Below are 23,817 nucleotides of genomic sequence, written 5' to 3'. Positions count from 1 at the left end.
TTATTTCTTCATTTCTTACCTCCATCAAACAGAGCCAGCAGAGCGAGGATGAGGAACGGAGCTCTCTTCCCCACGAACTCGTACATCACGCTGCCGAACGGAGCGCCGACTGAAACACAACACACGCGTTCGATTCCCGGATTCTTTAAAGGTACAAAAGATGTTTTATTACTCCGTCTCCACCACAACTGTTTAACTTCGGCCCCCAAAGTTAAACAGTACAATACAAAAGTACTCCGGTCTACTGCAGTAAAAGTAATAATACTACAGTGTAGAAATACTTTCTTACAAGTAAATGTCCTGCTTTTAAAATTTTACTCAATAAAAAGTTTAAAAAGTTAAAAAATGTACCTGAGATGTAGTACAGTAAAAAGTACAACATGTACCTCTGAGGTGTAGTACAGTAAAAAGTACTATATGTACCTCTGAGATGTAGTACATTAAAAAGTACAATATGTACCTCTGAGATGTAGTACAGTATAAAGTACAATATGTACCTCTGAGATGTAGTACAGTAAAAAGTACAACATGTACCTCTGAGGTGTAGTACAGTAAAAAGTACATGTACCTCTGAGATGTAGTACAGTATAAAGTAAAACATGTACCTCTGAGATGTAGTACAGTAAAAAGTACAACATGTACCTCTGAGGTGTAGTACAGTAAAAAGTACAATATGTACCTCTGAGATGTAGTACAGTATAAAGTACAATATGTACCTCTGAGATGTAGTATAGTAGAAGTAGAAAGTAGCAATATAAATACTCAAGTAAAAGTACCTCAAAATTGTATTTTATCACGGTACTTGAGTAAATGTACGTAGATATTTTCCACCACTGTCACTGTGTTATAGAAGCACAAACATGTGTGTGTGTGAGTTCTTGTACTTGTTACATCGTGGGGTCCACACGTTTTTGACCACAGACTGAGGACATTTTTGGAACATGAGGACATTTTGTTCTATCCTCACGTCTTCAAAGGCCTGTTTGAGGGTTCAGACTTGGTTTTAAGGTTCCGGTTATATCCAGGTTTAGGTTAGGGTTAGGGTAAGGGTTGGGGTCCACCCTTTCAGGTGTGATGCTGAAGGGTTGAGTAAGGGGCTCTAGAATCCTTTATGTTATTAGGGTCCTCACAAAGACAGAAGTATAGGTGTGTGTGTGTGTGTGTCTCACTCAGGACTCCCATAGCCAGTCCTCCCAGTGCGATGCCCATGGCGATGCCTCGCTCCTCATCATCTGTGTACACACTGGCCAACATACCCAGCCCTACACACACACACACACACACACACACACACACACACAGTTAGTTTTAGGGTAAATGATTTCTGTCTTCTGGATGTTTGATGTTTCAGAGTTGAAGCGTCGACCTGCCACCGACGAGAAGGACGATCCGATCCCCTGAAGAGAGCGAGCGAAGAACAGCAGAGCGTACGTCCCTGAGAACGCAAACACTGACACACACACACACACACACACACACACACACACACACACACACACACACACACACACACACACACAAACAGACAGTGATGACAGTGTGTTTTCCATAAAGAGATGCCTAAGTGTGTGTGTGTGTGTGTGTGTGTGTGACTTACTGATGGTTGACACAAACATGATGATAAAACCAGCAAACATGGGGATGTGATACCCAACCCTGCAGAGACAGAGAGACAGATATAGAGACAGACAGATATGGAGACAGACAGTCAGAGAGACAGACAGAGAGAGAGACAGACAGACAGACAGGCAGACAGACAGACAGAGAGAGAGACAGACAGACAGAGAGACAGAGAGACAGACAGACAGAGAGAAAGACAGAGAGAGAGAGAGACAGACAGAGAGACAGAGAGACAGACAGAGAGAGAGAGAGAGAGACGGAGAGACAGACAGACAGACAGACAGACAGAGAGAAAGACAGAGAGAGAGACAGACTACTTCTGGATAATGTAACAGTGATAATTATATAATTTAATTATGTCATGTATAATAAAACATCAGTCACACTGGACATTTTACTGCAGTACTTTTAATACTTGACTTTTACTTGTAGTGAAGTATTTTATAATCTTGTATCAGTACTTTTACTAACTGAATACTTCTTTCACCACTTATTGTAGAAACAAGATGTTTTTTAATCAGGAAGTTTTAATCACGATACAAACCGTCTTAAAGGGACAGTCACCAGACTGCAGAGAGGACACGAGTCCCTGGTCTACTGCTAGTTAGTGTTGTTGTGTGACTTCAATGAATCCAAAACACCAAAGTAACACAACAGCACAGACTAACTGACCGGTGGAGGCAGCAGTAGATCAGTGACTCATGTACTCATGTAAAGTAAAATGACTTGTGTCTTTGAGGAGAGAATAGATAATGGTGAAAGTATTCTAAACATAGCGTTCACTTTAACTGATACTGGTTCTTTTAGGTGTCGAGTTGTTTTCTCGAAGTCAGACAGGAAGTCACAGATGTTTTGAAATCAGCCAATCAGCTACCTGTTGGTGAGCGGGCCGACGAATGGGTTGATGAGCAGCTGGACCAGAGCTTTAGAGGCAAACAACAAACCGACGCGAACATTCTCCTCCCCCAGAAACGCACTGTCCTGAAGACAGGAGGCGCCCTGCAGGAGAGAGAGAGGTGTGAGCTCACCTGTGAACTCAGGTGTCACTCGGGTGTCGTGGCAAACATCACCTACCGAAGCGTCGGTGGTCTCGTTGAGCTGCAGGTCTGTTGTGGGCTCGGCGTCGGGGGGGGTCGGTTCGGTCCGGATCTCGGAGTGCAGACTGAAGGTGGAGTTGTCGAACAGGGACAACAGAGGAGACGAGCGGGGGCTCCGCGCCGACGGAGTACCCGGGATCGGTGCACTGCGGCTGGGAAGAGGGAGCAGGGAGGGCTGGGCGGTCTGGGGCTCAGGACTGGGATGCTCCATGGCGTAGAGGAAGGTCGGGATGATCGGCACTGGAGGACGAAGATGGATTGATTGGTTCAGTAAAGATAAACATTAGACATTTTGTCTTGTAATGAATGTCTCTGAGAACCTTTTCACGAGCAGAATGATGTAAAAATGAACTCTGAGGATGTAATAAACATGATTTACATGATTTAGTAATGTCTGCTTTTAGGGCTCATTCTGCTGTTAAAGTCAATCTAAAGTATGTAAATGTAGGAAATGGTGTTTCATTTCTTCCTCACTGAAGAACTGGAGTCTTCCTCAGTGCTGACACCACTGGCCAAAAGATATATTACAGCAGCACCACTGAATCAAACAGTGTTCTTCTTTAGCTGCGTTTCCACTGCAGGAACTGTGAAGTTCACACAGAAACTGTAAAGGAAGAAAAGCAGTAAATGCTCTCCAGTACGACAGAGACTTCAGCCTCCAGCAGAGCTACGAGTGAGAGACGTCTCCACATTTATTGACCCATAATCTAGTAAACAAGCAAACTTCCTGTTTACAGCGGCACCCACGTGCCCAGTGTACGTGAATAGTCGTGTGATATTCGTTTTCAGGTGTGTTAGTGTGGACGGAAACTGACGGAAAATGCAGGAAACCGGGGACCCCCATTGATTTGCATCCTCAGGACAATTACTTACAGTTACACACAACTTTGCACAACCCTTCTCTATTAATACACACTCGGTACTTTAATAACACACTTGTTTTAACATACTCTTATTTGTTTGTTAAACATATTTTACTGTAAATATGCAGTATTATGTTTATTGTCGTGCACCAGGACTAATTCCTTGTATGTGTGACGTACTTCTTTCTGTATTTTTGATTTCTTCCAGTAACTAATTCTAAGAGTGAAATGTGCGACTTTGGAGCGATGGACGAGTTGATTCTCAGTAAAAAGTCAGTGTGTTTCTGCACACTCAATACTTAGAGTCTGTCTGATTAATATCTCTGACGGAGTTTATTCTAAATATGACGTAGAATATGAGATGCTCTAATGCTTCCACTTTACAGATCAATAATGTTTTAATAATTATCACCTGAACAGATCTTCTGTTACTTGATACTAGAAGGTAAACTTCTCCATTTCAATCTGAATAAATATGAACTCATTATTCTTTTATTTCACTTTATTCTTCGCATGTTTCTGTATATTTGGTTCTGTCCAGTAACATTCTGGGGAATTATTGTGCAATTATGTTGCATCCAAATGAAGCTGATTATTGATTCAGGATTTATTGATTGATTGATTAGGAGGTAGAAATGTATTTAAAGCCGTAAAGAAGCTGTAATGACATTTAAAACCCATCAGAGGAGAAAAGAGCAGAGATTTAGTCTGAGAAGAAACCGAAGGAGACAAGTGAGACCTGAGACGGACGCATTTAAAGTTTAAGGTCTGGAGGTTGTGTGTGTGTGTGTGTGTGTGTGTGTGTGTGTGTGTGTGTGAGTCTAAATGCTGACGACAGCGTTGACCTCCAGGTTTTTTTACTTGCGTCACAGATAAAAGCAGCCGAGACTGTTAAACACCACGAGATCATGTGACTCCATCTTCATCACTGACTATGTTTACATGAACAATCCATCCATCCATCCATCCTCCTCCGCTTATCCGGGGTCGGGTCGCGGTGGCAGCAGCCCAGCAGGCTGACTCAGACTTCCCTCTCACCGGCAACATGTTCCAGCTCATTCTGGGGGATCCCGAGGCGTTCCCAGGCCAGCTGGGAGATGTAATCCCTCCAGCGTGTTCTGGGTCTTCCCCGGGGTCTCTTCCCAGTTGGACGTGCCTGGAAAACCTCCAGTGGGAGGCGTCCAGGAGGCATCCTAATTAGATGCCCGAACCACCTCAGCTGACTCCTTTCGACGTGAAGGAGTAGCGGCTCGACTCCAAGCTCCCTCCTGATGACCGAGCTCCTTACCCTATCTCTAAGGCTGAGCCCGGCCACCCTACGGAGGAAGCTCATTTCGGCCGCTTGTAGCCGCGACCTTGTCCTTTCGGTCACGACCCAGAGTTCGTGACCATAGGTGAGGGTAGGAACGTAGACCGAGTGGTAAATTGAGAGCTTTGCCTTCCGGCTCAGCTCCCTCTTCACCAAGACGGTCCGGTGCAGCGCCTGCTTTACTGCTGCAGCCGCACCGATCCGCCTGTCGATCTCCCGCTCCATCTTACCCTCACTCGTGAACAAGACCCCGAGATACTTGAACTCCTTCGCTTGAGGTAGGCACTCCGTCCCCACCTGGAGGGAGCAATCCACCGGTTTCCGGCAGAGCACCATGGCCTCAGATTTGGAGGTGCTAACTCTCATCCCCGCCGCTTCACACTCGGCTGCAAACCGCCCCAGTGAATGCTGGAGGTCACGATCCGAGGAGGCTAACAGGACCACATCATCTGCAAACAGCAGAGAGGCGATCCCGAGACCCCCGAACCTGACGTTTTCCGCCCCCAGGCTGCGCCTAGATATCCTGTCCGTGAACAGGACCGGTGACATGAACCAAATATATTATTAATATATTAATATGATTAATAAGATTAATAATCAGTTTACATGTTAATGAGGATTAATAATCAGTTTACAAATTAATGAGGATTAATAAAATGTGTATATGTTAATGAGGATTCATAATATGTTTATATGTTAATGAGGATTAATAATCGGTGTATATGTTAATGAGGATTAATAATCTGTTTACATGTTAATGAGGATTAATAATCTGTTTATATGTTAATGAGGATTAATAATCTGTTTACATGTTAATGAGGATTCATAATCTGTGTATATGTTAATGAGGATTAATAATCTGTTTACATGTTAATGAGGATTAATAATCTGTTTATATGTTAATGAGGATTAATAAGCAGTGTATATGTTAATGAGGATTAATAATCTGTTTATATGTTAATGAGGATTAATAATCTGTTTACATGTGAATGAGGATTAATAATCTGTTTACATGTTAATGAGGATTCATAATCTGTGTATATGTTAATGAGGATTAATAATCTGTTTACATGTTAATGAGGATTCATAATCTGTGTATATGTTAATGAGGATTAATAATCTGTTTACATGTTAATGAGGATTCATAATCTGTGTATATGTTAATGAGGATTCATAATCTGTTTACATGTTAATGAGGATTCATAATCTGTGTATATGTTAATGAGGATTCATAATCTGTGTATATGTTAATGAGGATTAATAATCTGTTTACATGTTAATGAGGATTAATAATCTGTTTATATGTTAATGAGGATTAATAATCTGTGTATATGTTAATGAGGATTAATAATCTGTTTACATGTTAATGAGGATTAATAATCTGTTTACATGTTAATGAGGATTAATAATCTGTGTATATGTTAATGAGGATTAATAATCAGTTTATATGTTAACGAGGATTAATAATCTGTTTACATGTTAATGAGGATTAATAATCTGTGTACATGTTAATGATGATTAATAATCTGTGTATATGTTAATGATGATTAATAATCTGTTTACATGTTAATGAGGATTAATAATCTGTGTATATGTTAATGAGGATTAATAATCTGTGTATATGTTAATGAGGATTCATAATCTGTTTACATGTGAATGAGGATTAATAATCTGTGTATATGTTAATGATGATTAATAATCTGTTTACATGTTAATGAGGATTAATAATCTGTGTATATGTTAATGAGGATTAATAATCTGTTTACATGTTAATGAGGATTAATAATCTGTGTATATGTTAATGAGGATTATTAATCTGTGTATATGTTAATGAGGATTATTAATCTGTGTATATGTTAATGAGGATTAATAATCTGTGTATATGTTAATGAGGATTATTAATCTGTGTATATGTTAATGAGGATTAATAATCTGTTTATATGTTAATGATGATTAATAATCTGTTTACATGTTAATGAGGATTCATAATCTGTGTATATGTTAATGAGGATTAATTATGTGCTTACATGATAATGAGTGTAGTGGCCATTTGTTGACTTAATCAAACTTAAAGAAACAATAATTAAACGCCACTGATGCACCGTGGTCGGTATTCTTACGCAGCCAGAAGAGAGTGGATTGTCTATGCAGGATTCCGATTTTCGTGTTTATTAAATAAAGCAAGCAAAACAAGCAAACAAACGAACTAACAAAACTCCTGTCGTGCTGTCTCTCCTGTGATGTGATATGCTGGTAAAAACTATACGCCCACCCCGGTGCATGCTGGTCCTATCCTTCTACTCATATATATAGCAACAGGTGCCCACAGTAATTACCCAAAAAACAATATAACTAAACAAATTACTATTAAAGAGAAAAATAATCTTAATATATGAAACATCTACAATAATTAAACAATACTACTTATAAATGAAATAACAAAATACAATATCAAATAAATAGCTCCAACAATGAGGTTTCAACAAAACACTACTGACAAGGGTCCTATGGTCTCACATTATCATCTGACAGGAAGAGGATCAACTACCAGTGTCATCTTTGCTCAGAGCATCGTCTGACAAGCAGAGGATTAACTACCGGGGTCCTAGTGACCCAGATCAGTGTCTTACAGGCAGAGGACCAACTACGAAGATCCTTTTGACCGACAGCAACGTCTGACAAGCAGAGGACCAACTGCCAGTGTCATTATGACCCAGAGCATCGTCTTACAGGCCAAGGACTTCAGCGACTAGCTAGTAACTAGCCAGCTCGTATTGTCTATTTGAACAGAAAGGCGGTCTGTAGTGTTGTTGTTGTTATTTGTACAGAGAGTTTGTACTCACCGACCACAGTGAGCAGCATGTTGTCGAGTAGCAGAGCGACACAAACCACCACCAGGACGAGTCTGGGGGAACCTCGACTCTGACGGAGCCACGCCATGTCTGCACACACACACACACACACACACACACACACACACACACACACACACACACACACACACACACACACACACACACACAGAAACAAACAGAAACATTTATCGTTACGTCTTTGCTTCTGTTGGTGTTGATGGTGACGGCGTCTGGGGTCAAAATGTGTAAACTTCAGTATTTATTTATAATGAGTCTGTATAATGTCTACTTCCTGTATGCAGGTATAATGTTATTGTAGTTAGCATGCTAAGCTAACATTGGAGCACAACAGATGTGTCACAAAGGTTTTTTCTCGTTAGCATGAACATGAGCTGAGTGACTTCTCTTTTGACTACTGATTGGTTTAGAGGCTGTCTCCTCCCTCACTAACACAGTTATCTCTCACACACACACACACACACACACACACACACACACACACACACACACACACACCTGCTTTCATCCTCTTATCTCTTTGCATCTCGTTTGTCTCTTGTTTGATGGAGAATTGATGTGAAATGTAATTTTGTCTGAGGATCATTCTTCAGTTTTATATTCTGAACTATACAATTTAAAACACTGAACACTTCAACACACGTCAATAAATCTAAACAAAAAGAACAAAAACACAATTAGAAATATATAAAATACAATTAAAACAATCACAAATAACATGTTATTTTCAAAAGCCTCTTAATATCGACTGTATAAAGATAAGACTGAAAGTTAACATTAAGGACATTAAAAAACAGATCAATAAATATAAAGAAATAAGAAATGAATCAATAAAACAATAAGAAATACATAAATATATATATTATAAATAAAAATCAAATAATAAAAGATACAATTATTAATTTAAATCTAGCAAATCTAACTTAAAAATACAAAGATGTACTATAAATATACTATATATATAATTAAAATACATGTTAACATTTTAGAAAATAAGATGATATAAAACTCACAATACATAAATAATTAAGACATAAAAAACCTGCAATCTAAAGAAAAAGTTCCACTAAATCTGAACAATTTATTAGAAATAAAACTTTAAATTAAAACACAAACATTAAAGACAAACGTCATCATTTGCAAAATAAAAGCTCGACCAAAATAAAATGCGACTGAAAGGAACTTTAAATCCTGACGGAGTGAAATCAGCTCACTGATTTATTTTAAAGCAAATTAAAATAAAAAAATATGAAAAGGATTAAATAAATAAAATAAAACTCACTTCAGAGATTTCCTTGACAGACAGGTGTCTCCTCGCTGGACCAGTGAAGCTCTGGTTCTGGTTCCTTCAGCTGCTGACGGACCGACTATGTATCAGACCTGAGGGGGGGGGGGGGGCAAGGAGACAAGGAGAGGAGGGAGGACGGACGGAAGGGGGGAGGAGGTGGATGTTTCCTCTCTTTTATTCTGATAAAAACAGACAATATGGAGACACACACACACACACATCTACACACCAGCAACGCAAATGATACACCCTCTGACCTGTGTGTGTGTGTGTGTGTGTGTGTGTGTGTGTGTGTGTGTGTGTGTGTGTGTGTGTGTGTGTGTCAGTAATTGTGAGCATCTGCTGTCCTTTTATTGAAGCCTGGAACAACCTGCAGGCTGCAGAGCTTATCACACACACACATCTGCAGGTCTGTTTACACTGCTGGTCTGTGTGTGTGTGTGTGTGTGTGTGTGTGTGTGTGTGTGTGTGTGTGAACACATGAAGTCACTTCACAATGTAAAGCTCTATGTGTGATGTATGAAACCAGTGTTACAACATCGTGAGTGTCGTTCTCCAGCAGACTTGTTGTCTTGCTTCTTGTTTCTCGTGAGTGTATTTTTGAATCTTAAGTTGTTTTCGTTGCTTCAGTCGCCGTCTTTTGGAGGAACGATTTCTCTTTTGAGGACTCGAAGGAGCTTAAGATGGAATTCTGAGTTTATCGGTTGCCTCCACACGGCTCTCAACATGGAGTGCTAACAGTGCTAACGGTGCTAACAGTGCTAACAGTGTTAGTTTATTCTCTGTGAGCTGCTCTAAAGACAGCGAGTAACTCAGAGATCTGCTCATAGACTGAAGGTGTAACCGACTAAACACCATAAACTGTGATTATCTGTAAACTCATGTCTCATATTCATAAACTACTGTAATTACCTTTATACACACCCTGGAAAGAAACACGTCCAAGAGTTTTATAAAGAAACAAAGGTTGAATATCCTGCAAACTATTTGATTGAGCTGCTAAATGTTTACTCTAAAGTAGATTTTTAGCACTGTTCCTGCTCCTGTTCCTGGTCCTGTTCCTGTTCCTGGTCCTGTTCCTGTCTCCTGTTCCTGCTCCTGTTCCTGTTCCTGTTCCTGCTCCTGTTCCTGGTCCTGGTCCTGTTCCTGTCTCCTGTTCCTGCTCCTGTTCCTGCTCCTGGTCCTCTCTTCTGTTCCTGCTCCTGTTCCTGCTCCTGTTCCTGCTCCTGGTCCTCTCTTCTGTTCCTGCTCCTGTTCCTGCTCCTGCTCCTGTTCCTGTCTCCTGCTCCTGTTCCTGCTCCTGTTCCTGTCTCCTGCTCCTGTTCCTGTTCCTGCTCCTGTTCCTGCTCCTGTTCCTGTCTCCTGTTCCTGTCTCCTGCTCCTGTTCCTGTCTCCTGCTCCTGTTCCTGTTCCTGCTCCTGTTACTGCTCCTGTTCCTGTTCCTGTCTCCTGTTCCTGTCTCCTGCTCCTGTTCCTGTTCCTGCTCCTGTTACTGCTCCTGTTCCTGTTCCTGTCTCCTGTTCCTGCTCCTGTTCCTGTGACGTCTTTTGTTTCCGTCACTGACAGCAGTTTGTTTCCTGAAACATCCTGCGGTCATTGAAGGCCTCTCTGACATCAACTGACGTCAGTCACATGATGAGTGAAGAACGTCACATGACATTTATAACTGTTCTCACTCTGGTTCTCTCATAGAATGTCACATGACATTTATAACTGTTCTCATTCTGGTTCTCTCATAGAATGTCACATGACATTTATAACTGTTCTCATTCTAGTTCTCTCATAGAACGTCACATGACATTTAGAACTGTTCTCATTCTGGTTCTCTCATAGAACGTCACATGACATTTAGAACTGTTCTCATTCTAGTTCTCTCATAGAACGTCACATGACATTTAGAACTGTTCTCATTCTGGTTCTCTCATAGAACGTCACATGACATTTATAACTGTTCTCATTCTAGTTCTCTCATAGAACGTCACATGACATTTATAACTGTTCTCATTCTGGTTCTCTCATAGAACGTCACATGACATTTATAACTGTTCTCATTCTAGTTCTCTCATAGAACGTCACATGACATTTATAACTGTTCTCATTCTGGTTCTGTCATAGAATGTCACATGACATTTATAACTGTTCTCATTCTGGTTCTCTCATAGAATGTCACATGACATTTATAACTGTTCTCATTCTGGTTCTCTCATAGAACGTCACATGACATTTATAACTGTTCTCATTCTGGTTCTCTCATAGAACGTCACATGACATTTATAACTGTTCTCATTCTGGTTCTGTCATAGAATGTCACATGACATTTATAACTGTTCTCATTCTAGTTCTCTCATAGAACGTCACATGACATTTATAACTGTTCTCATTCTGGTTCTGTCATAGAATGTCACATGACATTTATAACTGTTCTCATTCTGGTTCTCTCATAGAACGTCACATGACATTTATAACTGTTCTCACTCTGGTTCTCTCATAGAACGTCACATGACATTTACTGGAAGTGTCACTGACTTTATTAACTGTAATGAGGTTTTATTGGCTACATCAGAAATATAAAGTGAGTCTTCATGATAAATTAATGTCATCAATTCTTCTGTGAGCTTCATCCAAAAATACAAATAAAATGAAATATATGAAATAAAATGTTAACAATGATGATATTTCCATTATTGTTTTGGTGATTAATTAGTAAAGAATATAATATTAACTCGAAAGGTGAAGAGGAGCGGCCAAGAGGTACTCAGCAGGCTGTGTACTTGTAACGCGGTTGGCGGTTAGCGGTTAGCCAAACAACCTTAATATCTAATAATTATTTTAGATATTTGGGTCCAACATGAACAAAAAATCAACACTGGTCTACTGCTCTACTGCTCTCCTGGTTTCCTGCTCTTCTGCTCTCCTGCTCTGCTCTCCTGCTCACCTGGTCTCCTGTTCTCCTGGTCTACTGCTCTCCTGGTTTCCTGCTCTTCTGCTCTCCTGCTCACCTGGTCTCCTGTTCTCCTGGTCTACTGGTCTGCTGCTCTCCTGCTCTGCTCTCCCGGTCTACTGGTCTACTGGTCTCCTGCTCTGCTGCTCTCCTGCTCTCCCGGTCTACTGGTCTCCTGCTCTCCTGGTCTCCTGGTCTCCTGGTCTACTGGACCTTGGTGAGACCTTCTGGTTCACCTGTCCATCACACAAACACACCTGGACACACTGAGTGCTCAGAGACTGAGACGCCTGTGAAACTGTTAATCAGCTGTAATCACCTGTAAACACTCACACATCCGCCGGCTCTAATGAGTCTTTATGCCGACATTAAGTCAAACCACACACACACACACACACACACACACACACACACACACACACACACACACGCACACACACACTCTACCTGTGTCTCCAGGTGTGTTTTCATCTCTCTTGTGGTCTCTGCGGTGTCACGTATCAAAAGGCCCGCCCTCACCTGAGGCTTCCAGGAAGGAAGTCTCCTCCGACTGATGCGGTTGAGCTTCAAACGCACCTTCAAAAAACTTCTGAGGGGACGGGACGGATCAGAGGGCAGGGGAGGGTATAAAAAACAAACGCACCTGAAGGAGGGAACAGACGGAGCAGAGAGGGTCAGAGAACTACTGATGTTTATGAAGAACGTCTAAAACCAGAGAAGAAGAAAACTGATTTATTTATTGTCTCAAACTATTTAGAACTCAGATCAATTATTAAATCAAAACACAGCAGAACCAGTCGGAGACCAGAAGAGGAGGATCCAGTGATCGACAGCTGATAGAGGACCGATCCACAGGTCCATCGATCCACCGATCCACCGATCCACCGATCCACAGGTCCACCGATCCACCGATCCATCGATCCACCGATCCATCGATCCACCGATCCACAGGTCCACCGATCCACAGGTCCACCGATTGGAGGATGTGGATGTGGATGTGGAGAAGCTTCCTGTGTGTGTCTCTGGTCGGTGGTCTGGCTCTGGACCACAACACCATCAGGTCCTCCAAAGAGACGACTCAGCAGAGCACCGAGCTGCAGGTAAGAGTACATCACTGTAGTACCTTTATACGTCTCTGCATGGTGTACTTTATACTACACTGCTGTAGTACCTTTATACGTCTCTGCATGGTGTACTTTATACTACACTGCTGTAGTACCTTTATACTTCTCTGCATGGTGTACTTTATACTACACTAGTAGTATTTACTTGGTAGATTTACTAAATATGACAGGTCAACGATTGTAATACGAAATTCAAAAAGGTTTAATTTGAATTTAATAAACAGAAACATAAAAGTGAGTAGAAACAGGAAGTCCTTGTATGTTATTGATTTAAAGTAATATTTATATTTTACTGTTTGATGTATTTCTGTCTGAAAACAGATTTGTGATTTATATATATTTATTTTTGACCAACAGTTTAATGTATTTTATTAAGCTGCTGTGGCTTCACAGTATAATATCATAGTAATATCAGTGATATTACTGTGTTATTACTGTGACATTACTGTGATATTACTGTAATATTAATGTGATATTACTGTGATAGTACAGTGATAGTACAGTGATATTACTGTGATATCACTGTGATATTACTGTGATAGTCCAGTGATAGTAGTGATAGTACAGTGATATTACTGTGATATTACTATGATATTACTGTGATAGTACAGTGATATTACTGTGATAGTACAGTGATATTACTGTGATATTACTGTGACATTACAGTGATATTACTGTAATATTACTGTGATATTACTGTGATATTACTGTGATAGTACAGTGATAGTACTGTGATATTACAGTGATAGTACTGTGATAGTCCAGTGATATTACTGTGATATTGCTGTGATATTACTGTGATATTACAGTGATTGTACTGTGATATTACTGTGATAGTACAGTGATAGTACAGTGATAGTACAGTGATATTACTGTGATATTACAGTGATAGTACTGTGATAGCACTGTGATATTAATGTGACATTACTGTGATAGTCCAGTGATAGTACAGTGATAGTACAGTGATATTACTGTGACATTACAGTGATATTACTGTAATATTACTGTGATATTACAGTGATAGTACTGTGATATTACTGTGATATTACTGTGACATTAATGTGATAGTCCAGTGATAGTACAGTGATAGTACAGTGATATTACTGTGATATTACAGTGATAGTACTGTGATATTACTGTGATATTACTGTGATAGTCCAGTGATAGTACAGTGATATTACTGTGATATTACTGTGACATTACTGTGATATTACTGTGATAGTCCAGTGATAGTACAGTGATAGTATAGTGATATTACTGTGATAGTACAGTGATATTACTGTGATATTACTGTGACATTACTGTGACATTACTGTGAAATTACTGTGACATTACTGTGATATTACTGTGACATTACTGTGATATTACTGTGACAATACTGTGATATTACTGTGACAATACTGTGATATTACGTTGAATATCTGAGGTTGTAACAGTGACATCACTCTGACCTGTCCATCAGGATCGTTTCCATGGAGACCAGGTGGAGCGTCCCGTACGGCGCCAGACGGAGACGATGAACTCCAACAGAAGACAACGAACTCAATGTTCTACAGAGGACTGTAACATAGATCAGGTCAGTAGAGACAGACAGACAGACAGACAGACAGACATTGTTTGATTGATTGATTGATTGATTGATTGATTATCACTGGATCCATCAGGTTGGAGGCTGCAGTAACAGAGCTCAGAGGAGACCGTCCTCACAGGACAGACAGGTGGACAGACCGGTGGACAGACCGGTGGACAGACCAGTGGACAGACCGGTGGACAGAGAGACAGACAGACAGATCAACACAGACGGCTTTAACAGGACCAAAGGTGAGTGATTGGAAGTGACTACAAGTCCCAGAGTGCATTGCTCTAGGAAACATACAATGTTACCAGGAATATTTACTGAAGTATTGTACTTAAGTACACATTACAGGTACTTGTACTTTACTTGAGTAATTGTTACTATACTACATCTGAGAGGTACATATTGTACTTTTACTTCAGGGAAGTTTTGAATGCAGTACTTTTACTTGTACTGTAGTCCTTTCCTAGTGTGTATTAGTACTTTTACTGCAGTAATCTGTGTATTAGTACTTTTACTGCAGTAATCTCTGTATTAGTACTTTTACTGCAGTAATCTCTGTAGTAGTACTTTTACTGCAGTAATCTGTGTATTAGTACTTTTACTGCAGTAATCTCTGTATTAGTACTTTTACTGCAGTAATCTCTGTATTAGTACTTGTACTGCAGTAATCTGTGTATTAGTACTTTTACTGCAGTAATCTGTGTATTAGTACTTTTACTGCAGTAATCTCTGTATTAGTACTTTTACTGCAGTAATCTCTGTATTAGTACTTGTACTGCAGTAATCTGTGTATTAGTACTTTTACTGCAGTAATCTGTGTATTAGTACTTTTACTGCAGTAATCTCTGTATTAGTACTTTTACTGCAGTAATCTGTGTATTAGTACTTTTACTGCAGTAATCTCTGTATTAGTACTTTTACTGCAGTAATCTCTGCATTAGTACTTTTACTGCAGTAATCTCTGTATTAGTACTTTTACTGCAGTAATCTGTGTATTAGTACTTTTACTGCAGTAATCTGTGTATTAGTACTTTTACTGCAGTAATCTCTGTATTAGTACTTTTACTGCAGTAATCTGTGTATTAGTACTTTTACTGCAGTAATCTGTGTATTAGTACTTTTACTGCAGTAATCTCTGTATTAGTACTTTTACTGCAGTAATCTCTGCATTAGTACTTTTACTGCAGTAATCTGTGTATTAGTACTTTTACTGCAGTAATCTCTGTAGTAGTACTTTTACTGCAGTAATCTGTGTATTAGTACTTTTACTGCAGTAATCTCTGTATTAGTACTTTTACTGCAGTAATCTGTGTATTAGTACTTTTACTGCAGTAATCTCTGTATTATTTCTCTTCCAGCTCCAGAGATGTCGAGCTGCGTGCGCTCCGGTGACTGTGCCGCCGGTCTGTGCTGCGTCCGGTACCTGACCGGTAAACGGTGCCAGAGGATCCCGGTGGAGGGGGAGGCCTGTCTGCTCAGAGGATCCGGGAAAATGAGGCGGAAGCTCGGCCGCTGCGACTGTGACGTCGGGCTGACCTGCACCGCCTCCTCTACGGGGAGGGCGGAGTCAGGGAGAACCAAGGGGCAGGGGGCGTGTCAGAGGAACGCAAGGCATTCTGGGAAGAAGAGGAGGACGGCGGAGAGGAGCTGCTGACGACTCTTTATGAACTCATTTAATATAAATAAATATTCATGATGAGATGAACGTTTATCTCCACGTGGAGTCACAGGAAAAAAAAGTTAGAAATATGTTCTCCATCATTATTATTATTATTGTTGTTATTGTTATTATTGTAGTCAATAAAAGTCATAGTTTATTCAAATAAAGAGTGTGACTGTTATTGTGTGAATCTTATTAAAGACAGAAAAATGGAAGAAGTTGAAGTTTGCAAGCAGAGAGCTCTTTATTAATAATATTATAGAATTATTAATATTCATACAGCCCTTTATTAATAATAATATAATATTATTATTATTATATATACAGCCCTTTATGAATATTATTATAGTATTATTAATATTCATACAGCCCTTTATTAATAATAATATAATATTATTATTTTTATATATACATCCCTTTATTATGAATAATATTATTATAGTATTATTAATATTTTTAACGTTAGTAAAGACTTGATTTCTTTTTAAAACATTTCAGGATCCAAATAAAAAATCTAGATGAAGATTTAAAAAATAAAATAAATATAAAATAGAATAAAATACACGATGCAAATAATAGTAATAACGGAATAATAATAATAAAATATACATAAATAATAATAATTATTATTATTTTTAATATATTTTGTTGTTTTATCATCATTAATAATTTAAATGTTTTTGGGTTAGAAACATCCGATCAGAGTGGAAACTAAAGATGGTGGAGGAAGTATTTTTTTACTCCAGTAAAAGTACTAATACACACTGTAAAAATATTAATATATGTAAACGTATTCAGCGACGGCTCAGAACACAAACGTCAGAATCGTAATGGTATTCCATTCAGAGGTTAGTATGCAGTACATGATGTATGCAGTACTCCTCATTCTCATACTTAAACACTGAAATACTGTATTTAGTTATTTCACATATCAGTTTTAGCTAAAATAGCTCGTTGGTGTGAAACACGAGATGTTAGTTCTGTGTGTAGCGTCTTTATGCTAAGCTAGGCTGTCTTAACTGAATATTTAGAGTAAACAAACCACGTATAACATGTTAGCTAGAGGAGCTACTAGATGGATAGGCTAGCTGTTTCCCTCTGTTACCAGTCTTTATGCTAAGCTAAGCTAACTCTGATACCCATCTACTGTAGTACTTAAAGAAATAAAGACTCATGTTTAAACTTACTTCTTACAGCAGACTTCCATCACTCATTAAAACAGCTGATCTGAATCACTTCATCTGATTGGAGCTCCGCTTAGGTGTTTGTGGGCGTGGCTAGACTGTGTTTGATTGACAGCTCGCTTACAAGTGACGATGCAATCAGAGCGAGCTAACTAAAGAACAAGTTCATGTGATAAAGAACTTATGAGCCTTTAAGTATTAAAACTAGTGCTGGGCAAGTTAACGCGTTAACGCATTAATTAATTAACGTTGACAATTTTATCGTGCGTTAACACATTTTTAAAAATTATTAAGCGGACATTTTTAACACAAGAACCAGCAGCGGGCGGTGAACAGCTGTTTGTGTGGCGTCTCTTCCTGTTTCCTTCACCTACATTCCCCTGGGTCCTAAGGCCCTCCATGTACAGCTTCTTATCACCCTCTATGCACCAACGTACATTTATAACAAACACCACACATACTACGGTAATCAGCGTTGTTGCATATGTGTCCAACCAAAATACCAAAAAAAGCAAAAAAGAAACGATTCACTTAAATTATTTTGTTTTTTATTTATAAATTATTTAAATTTAAGTGTTTTGTTTGTAATATGTATAATAAGCATCATTTAGTATCACTACTGAGAATCTAACAAACATAAAAACATGACGTAGATAGGTTTGCAGTTCTCAAGAAGTATATTTAAATATCATCTCTTACTCACATGAAGATAAAGATGTGAACACCGGCTGAATATCTATGATCAGAATCATTATAACTGTGTTATAACTGCTGCTGTGTAAAGGGAATACTGCTGCTAACAAGAACCCGATGTGTTTAAAGTGTTTAAACCAAATGTTATTGACCTTTAGCTCATATAGCAGCATTTTCAAAATAAAAGTGCACAATACACTACTTTTGAATTCATTATTGAACTTTGCCATAACAATGTGATTAATCATTGTAATTAAAACACAAACTTGATTATTTGACTGCAGAAAACAACCGTCTTGAGTCTGTTAGAGATGAACGTAGTTCATATCAGAACTATTGAACATGTTAATGTCAGCTGGTGTCAGCTGCAGAGCGCCCTCTGCTGGACGTTAAAGTCAGAGTTCAGAGCAGAAGAGACGATCACATTAGCTCATCGTGTCGGATTCTAACATCTTGTTCTTTATTGATGAACTTTAGAGATTCAATGAAAACACGTTTAGCTCATTATTTGTTGATTCAACGTTACGATTAAATACATAATGACTTCATTCTCATTCATTAGCCCAAATATACCCAAGTGCAACTTTAAACCTGCAGACTAACAGCAGGTGGAAGAGGTGGAGCCATGCAAACGAGGTTTCATTAACAGTCCATCAGCTGATCAAGTGTCTAAATGAATACGTGTTTAATGTAACGTAACAACCGTCCAAATGTCTCAATCAACTGTCAGAGTTCAGATGTAGTGAGGAATAATAAACACCTTTTAGTTGTCACGGCAACTTCTGTTTTATTCTCTTATTCTTTTTTTTGACTTAACAAAAGACTTGTTGGGACTTTGTGAAAGAAACTTAAAGGAAAAGTCACAAATGCAGCAACATGTTCTCAACAGAATAAAAAAAAAAAAAAAGGTCAGCGTGTGTGTGTGTGTGGGCGCGTTTGATTCTCCATCTCTCAGGAATGTTGAATGGCAGAGGGGCGGAGCCTACAGGGGAGGCGTGGCTACAGGAGTTAAGTGCTGGAGCTCAGAGCTGACCACAGTCAGCGATCGCCACCTTAGTCGAGGTCTTTCCACTCTGGCTGCCGGTGCCTTCCATCTTCCTCACCACGTCCATGCCCTCCACCACGGTGCCGAACACCACGTGCTTCCCATCCAGCCTGCAGGGACGACATCACCGTCACCACCACCACCACCACCGTCATGTCAAACACATGTAAACAAACACCCTGTGAACGCTCACCATGTGGTCTTCTCCGTGCAGATGAAGAACTGGGACCCGTTGGTGTTGGGCCCGGCGTTGGCCATGGACAGCGTGCCGGGGGTGGTGTGCTTCAGGGTGAAGTTCTCATCGGCGAACTTGTTGCCGTAGATGGACTTTCCACCGGTTCCATTGTGGTTGGTGAAGTCACCGCCCTGCGTGTCACACACACACACACACACACACACACACACTCTACCTCTGTCACGATAAGTGATAGGCGTTAGCCTAGCGAGCTAGCAGGCTAGTGCCGCTCCACCAGTGTGATGTCATCACGACCATCAAATTAAACAGCATCTTGTCAGAAACCTGATGCTAGCGTGTATTACAGTAATAAGCAATATGACAACATGATGCACATTATGTTGAAGTCATTTATCAATTATGATTAATATACCCGACGGACCATTTGGGGATCCATCGAGAAAGTTTAGCGTACAGCGTGTCGTACAAAGCACTTTTCAGGAATGAATATAATGAATGTTACACACGTGTTACACACCAGATTAAAGACAAAAGTCTGGGCTACAAGATCCCGTGAGCCATTTTACACTCCAAACACAATTATACACAACTAACAAACAACTAGAAGAATTACCACAATATCTGTCATATTTCGCCGTGGCTGAGCAGACTCTGCAGTCCGGTCGTAGCTACCAACACAAAGCTAAAAGCTAACACGGAAAACTGAGATAGCAGAAAGCGAGCCATCAATGAGCCATCAGCACCAGAACCACAAACCACTTTATCAGTTATCAGAAACGCACCTCACCGTGAGCTGTTTTTGTGAAGACAAAGCATAAAATCCTGGTATTTTTTGTCAGATATCTGTTCTATGGACGTCCCGTTTGTCATAAATCTGTTTCCGTGAGGACAGTGGTTCGACGGGTCGATCTCGGAGACTTTCCCTGTCGCTCTCCAAAATAAAATAAATTCAGAAACACTTTGGGCCTCATTCTCGAACATTCTGAAGACCAACGTCAGAAAAGATCTCCGCCTGAAAATAGGTTCTTACCCAGCCGAAGTGTTCTCAGTTGTGCTCCCCCGAATGAGGATTCTTAAATTGAACGCGCGTTCTCGTGCACCTGGATTTGCATACAGAAACGCCCCGCCAGCTCCTTATAAGGGCATGCAACTGAAGAGACGTGTGCACAATCGACAGACTCCACAGGCAACGCGAAAGCAACTTCAGACTGATTAAAATCATGTCAAAGTGGAAAGTCCTGTCCGGATCTCGTCCTATAGTGTTTTCTCTGTACATTTTGATTATAGTGAATGCATCGGGTGCCTTCCATTCCAGCCCATCATACAATATGTATCATTCGATAATTAAGATGTACTTGAAATGTGTTCGTTTGTTTCTCCATTGAATGGTATATTTGACACTGAACTAGTTCATCTTTATCTCAGTGATAGTGTCCAAATTAGCATAAAATATCACTGGTATGTAAAAACTATACGGACAACAAATAGATGTAAATGTTGATCAAAATCTTATTCCCTTCTGCTCATAATAAAACAAGTCAACAACTCAAAAGTTGACACTGTCAGGTCCATTCTCCATCCATTGTGTGCAGAATCAGGATTTGGGAGTGACGCGGGTATGAAAGCTAGTTTATCCGTCTTTCCTTTACAAGCAGGAAAATTATTTCTCTCTTTATTTGAGGAAAGTTCATATTTGTGTTGTCAAATTTCACTATGACCCTGAAATTCTGTCTCTTGTGTTATCATATACTGAATGCAAGCAAAACTACAGAGCAAAATCACACTTTCTGATTGAACCAATCTATGAACTGTCTGAAACAATGGATATCAACGGCCCCAAATAAAATTGACGCAAACCTGACACTCTCCCCTTGGGGCTAAGCCCCCCTTTCTTTGACTCCTAGAGACGCCCCTGGTCTGGACAGTCTTTTTCTCTCAACAGGTAGATCTTGCCCGTCACCAAGGCAGAAGTCGGGGATCTTGGGCTTAAAAGGTTGGTGACCACTGGTGTAGACAATTACAATGGAACAGATGGTTCCAAAATCACCATTTTGGTGACCTCGCCTGACCTCTGTACTAAAACCTCTGACTTTGTTCTGCTTCACTTTACCAAAGTCAAACTCTGCACAGAGACGGTTCACATGTGCTGTGATTTGAGAGTTTAAACTTTCATCTGCATCATTCAAAAGAGATAATCATGCTTTAAGGCAAACCTGAAACTTCTCAATCTGAGCCGTGTGCCATCTTCATTTACTCTTAACCAGAGACACCCCGTCCCCCCTCTCAGAGGCGCACCCCGTCCCCCCTCTCAGAGGCGCACCCCGTCCCCCCTCTCAGAGGCACCCCGTCCCCCCTCTCAGAGGCGCACCCCGTCCCCCCTCTCAGAGGCGCACCCCGTCCCCCCTCTCAGACGCACCCCGTCCCCCCTCTCAGAGGCGCACCCCGTCCCCCCTCTCAGAGGCGCACCCCGTCCCCCCTCTCAGAGGCGCACCCCGTCCCCCCTCTCAGACGCACCCCGTCCCCCCTCTCAGAGGCGCACCCCGTCCCCCCTCTCAGAGGTACACACTGTAGTTTTTAGTGTACAAATGACACAACTGCCTCATAACACCAGCCCCCCCTCACCTGGCACATGAACTGGGGGATGATGCGGTGGAAGCTGGAGCCCTTGTAGCCGAAGCCCTTCTCACCGGTGCACAGAGCTCTGAAGTTCTCGGCGGTCTTTGGAACCACGTCGTCACGGAGCTGCGGAGAACCACACGGTGTCAGTCGATTAGAGAAGACGAGGAATGAAACAAAGACAGTTTAAGACACCTTGAGGCTAAAGGTTGTGGAATCAGCGACTGATCATCTGGCCTGTTGTCATCCAGGCAAAGAGCCAAAACCACCAGAGCAGGATCACCAGGTGCTCCTTGTTCTGTGTCCCAGAAGACCTCGTCCTGCACTACTGCTGCAACCAGCATCTCTGCAGACTTGACCCAACATTACACCTTTAAAAAACTGACCACTTCATGTAGGGAACACGGATCAGGTGGTTAGTTTGTGCTGAGTCATGGTGGCAACAGGAATACAGCACTGCAGCAGACGAAGACATCATCTGGGGGGGGGGGGGGGGGGGGGGGTGCTGCAGCAGAGATTGTGTGTGTGTGTAGCTGCTCAGCTGTAACTGACACCAGTCCTCCATAATTTAGCTGGAGGCTCGTTTAACACCAGTGAGGTCCAGGATTTAGACAGACCCGGTTGGGTTCGCCATACATCGGGAGCGCCCATAACGGGGCCACAGATACTGCTACGGGAACAAAATGGCTGCACCGGTCAGCTTTTAGTTTCCTGTACATAAAAACAAGACGGAGAAAGAACTGAGGGAGAGGAGGCAAGGAAACAGGAGAGGAAGGAAGGAAGGAAGGCCTGCGTCACAATGGCACCACTGTAAATCCCCAACAGCCCCGTCATGTAAATGTGTGCTTCCTCATTGTGGGAACAAAAGGATTATAAAATAATAAAAAGTGTGTCGAGGTTGTTGTCCGGCCTTCTCTCTACATCCGGGGTTTCTTCATCATGCGGACAGCCCGCCCCTCCCCGTGGAACTTTCCAGAACCGGAACCGGCGCAGTTAACTTCTGTGGTTAAACATGCTAACTGCTTCTTTACAGTAGCTTCTTTTTTTTTTACAGTGGAATGAAGCAAACATAATTCACACCCGTCATTAATCGAGACTTAAAAAAAATAAAATTAAAATATCCCCGCCGGCTTAAGTAAGATTTTACCGTAGATTTCCCGGGCTTGTATAAAAAAAGAACGAACAACGAAACGGCTCAGTGTTCCGTTAGCATTATTAGCTCAACATGCTAGCCAAGCGGTGCTTTGAACTACCGCCCGGGCAGCGTGCCTCTCAACGACTCAAACTATGGCCAACGGTTATCAACGGAAACCAGAGTCCAACTGTCCGCAGCACGAAGTGGCTTTATTACCGTAAAAAAACAAAAGAGTGAGAGTTAGCGGAATCTATCCGCAGGCTAACATTAGCTACACGTAGCATTTTAACGTTTACCTCCATCACGACGCGGCCTAAGGGCGACCCGCCGGAGGTGACATCGAAGAAGACTCTTGTACCGGGCATTTCAGCAGACTTAATGGGGGAGAGTGGACTGGTCGACTGACTACAAGGAGCCGAGGAAAGATGGAACTGTGTGGTTTAATTTTATATAAAACGCCGGTGGGCGGTTTGAAATCAAGGCGAGCCAATTGGCAACGCGGAAATATGCGAGTGGCACCCGTGTAAGCCAATCAGCAGCCAGAACAGTGGAGCCCCTCTCTTGACAGGCTTAACAGACCCTTTGGACGGAGTG

At 41.0% G+C, this 23,817-nt stretch overlaps 2 protein-coding genes across 2 annotated transcripts in view; both read right to left on the bottom strand.

Annotated features, from left to right (window-relative positions):
* Positions 1 to 14,981, bottom strand: part of LOC142939267 (chromaffin granule amine transporter-like) — a 33,755-nt gene extending 18,774 nt beyond the window's left edge. Inside the window, exons 1-11 of the mRNA XM_076082522.1 lie at positions 14,567 to 14,981; positions 12,797 to 13,085; positions 12,439 to 12,634; positions 9,045 to 9,142; positions 7,733 to 7,831; positions 2,695 to 2,957; positions 2,495 to 2,619; positions 1,598 to 1,656; positions 1,367 to 1,450; positions 1,170 to 1,262; positions 20 to 109 (exon numbers count right to left, since the gene is read on the bottom strand). Of these exons, the coding sequence (XP_075938637.1) occupies positions 20 to 109; positions 1,170 to 1,262; positions 1,367 to 1,450; positions 1,598 to 1,656; positions 2,495 to 2,619; positions 2,695 to 2,957; positions 7,733 to 7,829 (811 nt within the window). The 5' untranslated portion in view covers positions 7,830 to 7,831; positions 9,045 to 9,142; positions 12,439 to 12,634; positions 12,797 to 13,085; positions 14,567 to 14,981. The remainder of the gene's footprint in view (positions 1 to 19; positions 110 to 1,169; positions 1,263 to 1,366; positions 1,451 to 1,597; positions 1,657 to 2,494; positions 2,620 to 2,694; positions 2,958 to 7,732; positions 7,832 to 9,044; positions 9,143 to 12,438; positions 12,635 to 12,796; positions 13,086 to 14,566) is intronic.
* A 4,011-nt stretch (positions 14,982 to 18,992) lies between these two features.
* On the bottom strand, positions 18,993 to 23,679 carry ppiaa (peptidylprolyl isomerase Aa (cyclophilin A)). Its single transcript, XM_076082506.1, has 4 exons — positions 23,520 to 23,679; positions 22,095 to 22,214; positions 19,470 to 19,642; positions 18,993 to 19,386 (listed from the first exon to the last, which is right to left on the bottom strand). The coding sequence occupies exons 1-4, from the start codon at positions 23,586 to 23,588 to the stop codon at positions 19,254 to 19,256; spliced, it is 495 nt and encodes a 164-aa protein (XP_075938621.1). The 5' UTR covers positions 23,589 to 23,679; the 3' UTR covers positions 18,993 to 19,253.
* Positions 23,680 to 23,817: the final 138 nt, after the last annotated feature.

The sequence above is a fragment of the Anarhichas minor genome, unplaced genomic scaffold (assembly GCF_050575085.1).
Source record: "Anarhichas minor isolate MPS153535 unplaced genomic scaffold, ASM5057508v1 ptg000095l, whole genome shotgun sequence".
Lineage (NCBI taxonomy): Eukaryota > Metazoa > Chordata > Actinopteri > Perciformes > Anarhichadidae > Anarhichas > Anarhichas minor.
This window is presented reverse-complemented; position numbering and strand designations above follow the sequence as displayed.

Excerpts from the sequence above, each read along its gene's own strand:
- ppiaa (XM_076082506.1), bottom strand. The coding sequence starts at position 23,588 with ATGCCCGGTACAAGAGTCTTCTTCGATGTCACCTCCGGCGGGTCGCCC. Across the intron at positions 22,215-23,519 it reads TAGGCCGCGTCGTGATGGAG|CTCCGTGACGACGTGGTTCC; the intron begins GTAAACGTTAAA and ends GGTTCTCCGCAG. Across the intron at positions 19,387-19,469 it reads TGCACGGAGAAGACCACATG|GCTGGATGGGAAGCACGTGG; the intron begins GTGAGCGTTCAC and ends TCGTCCCTGCAG.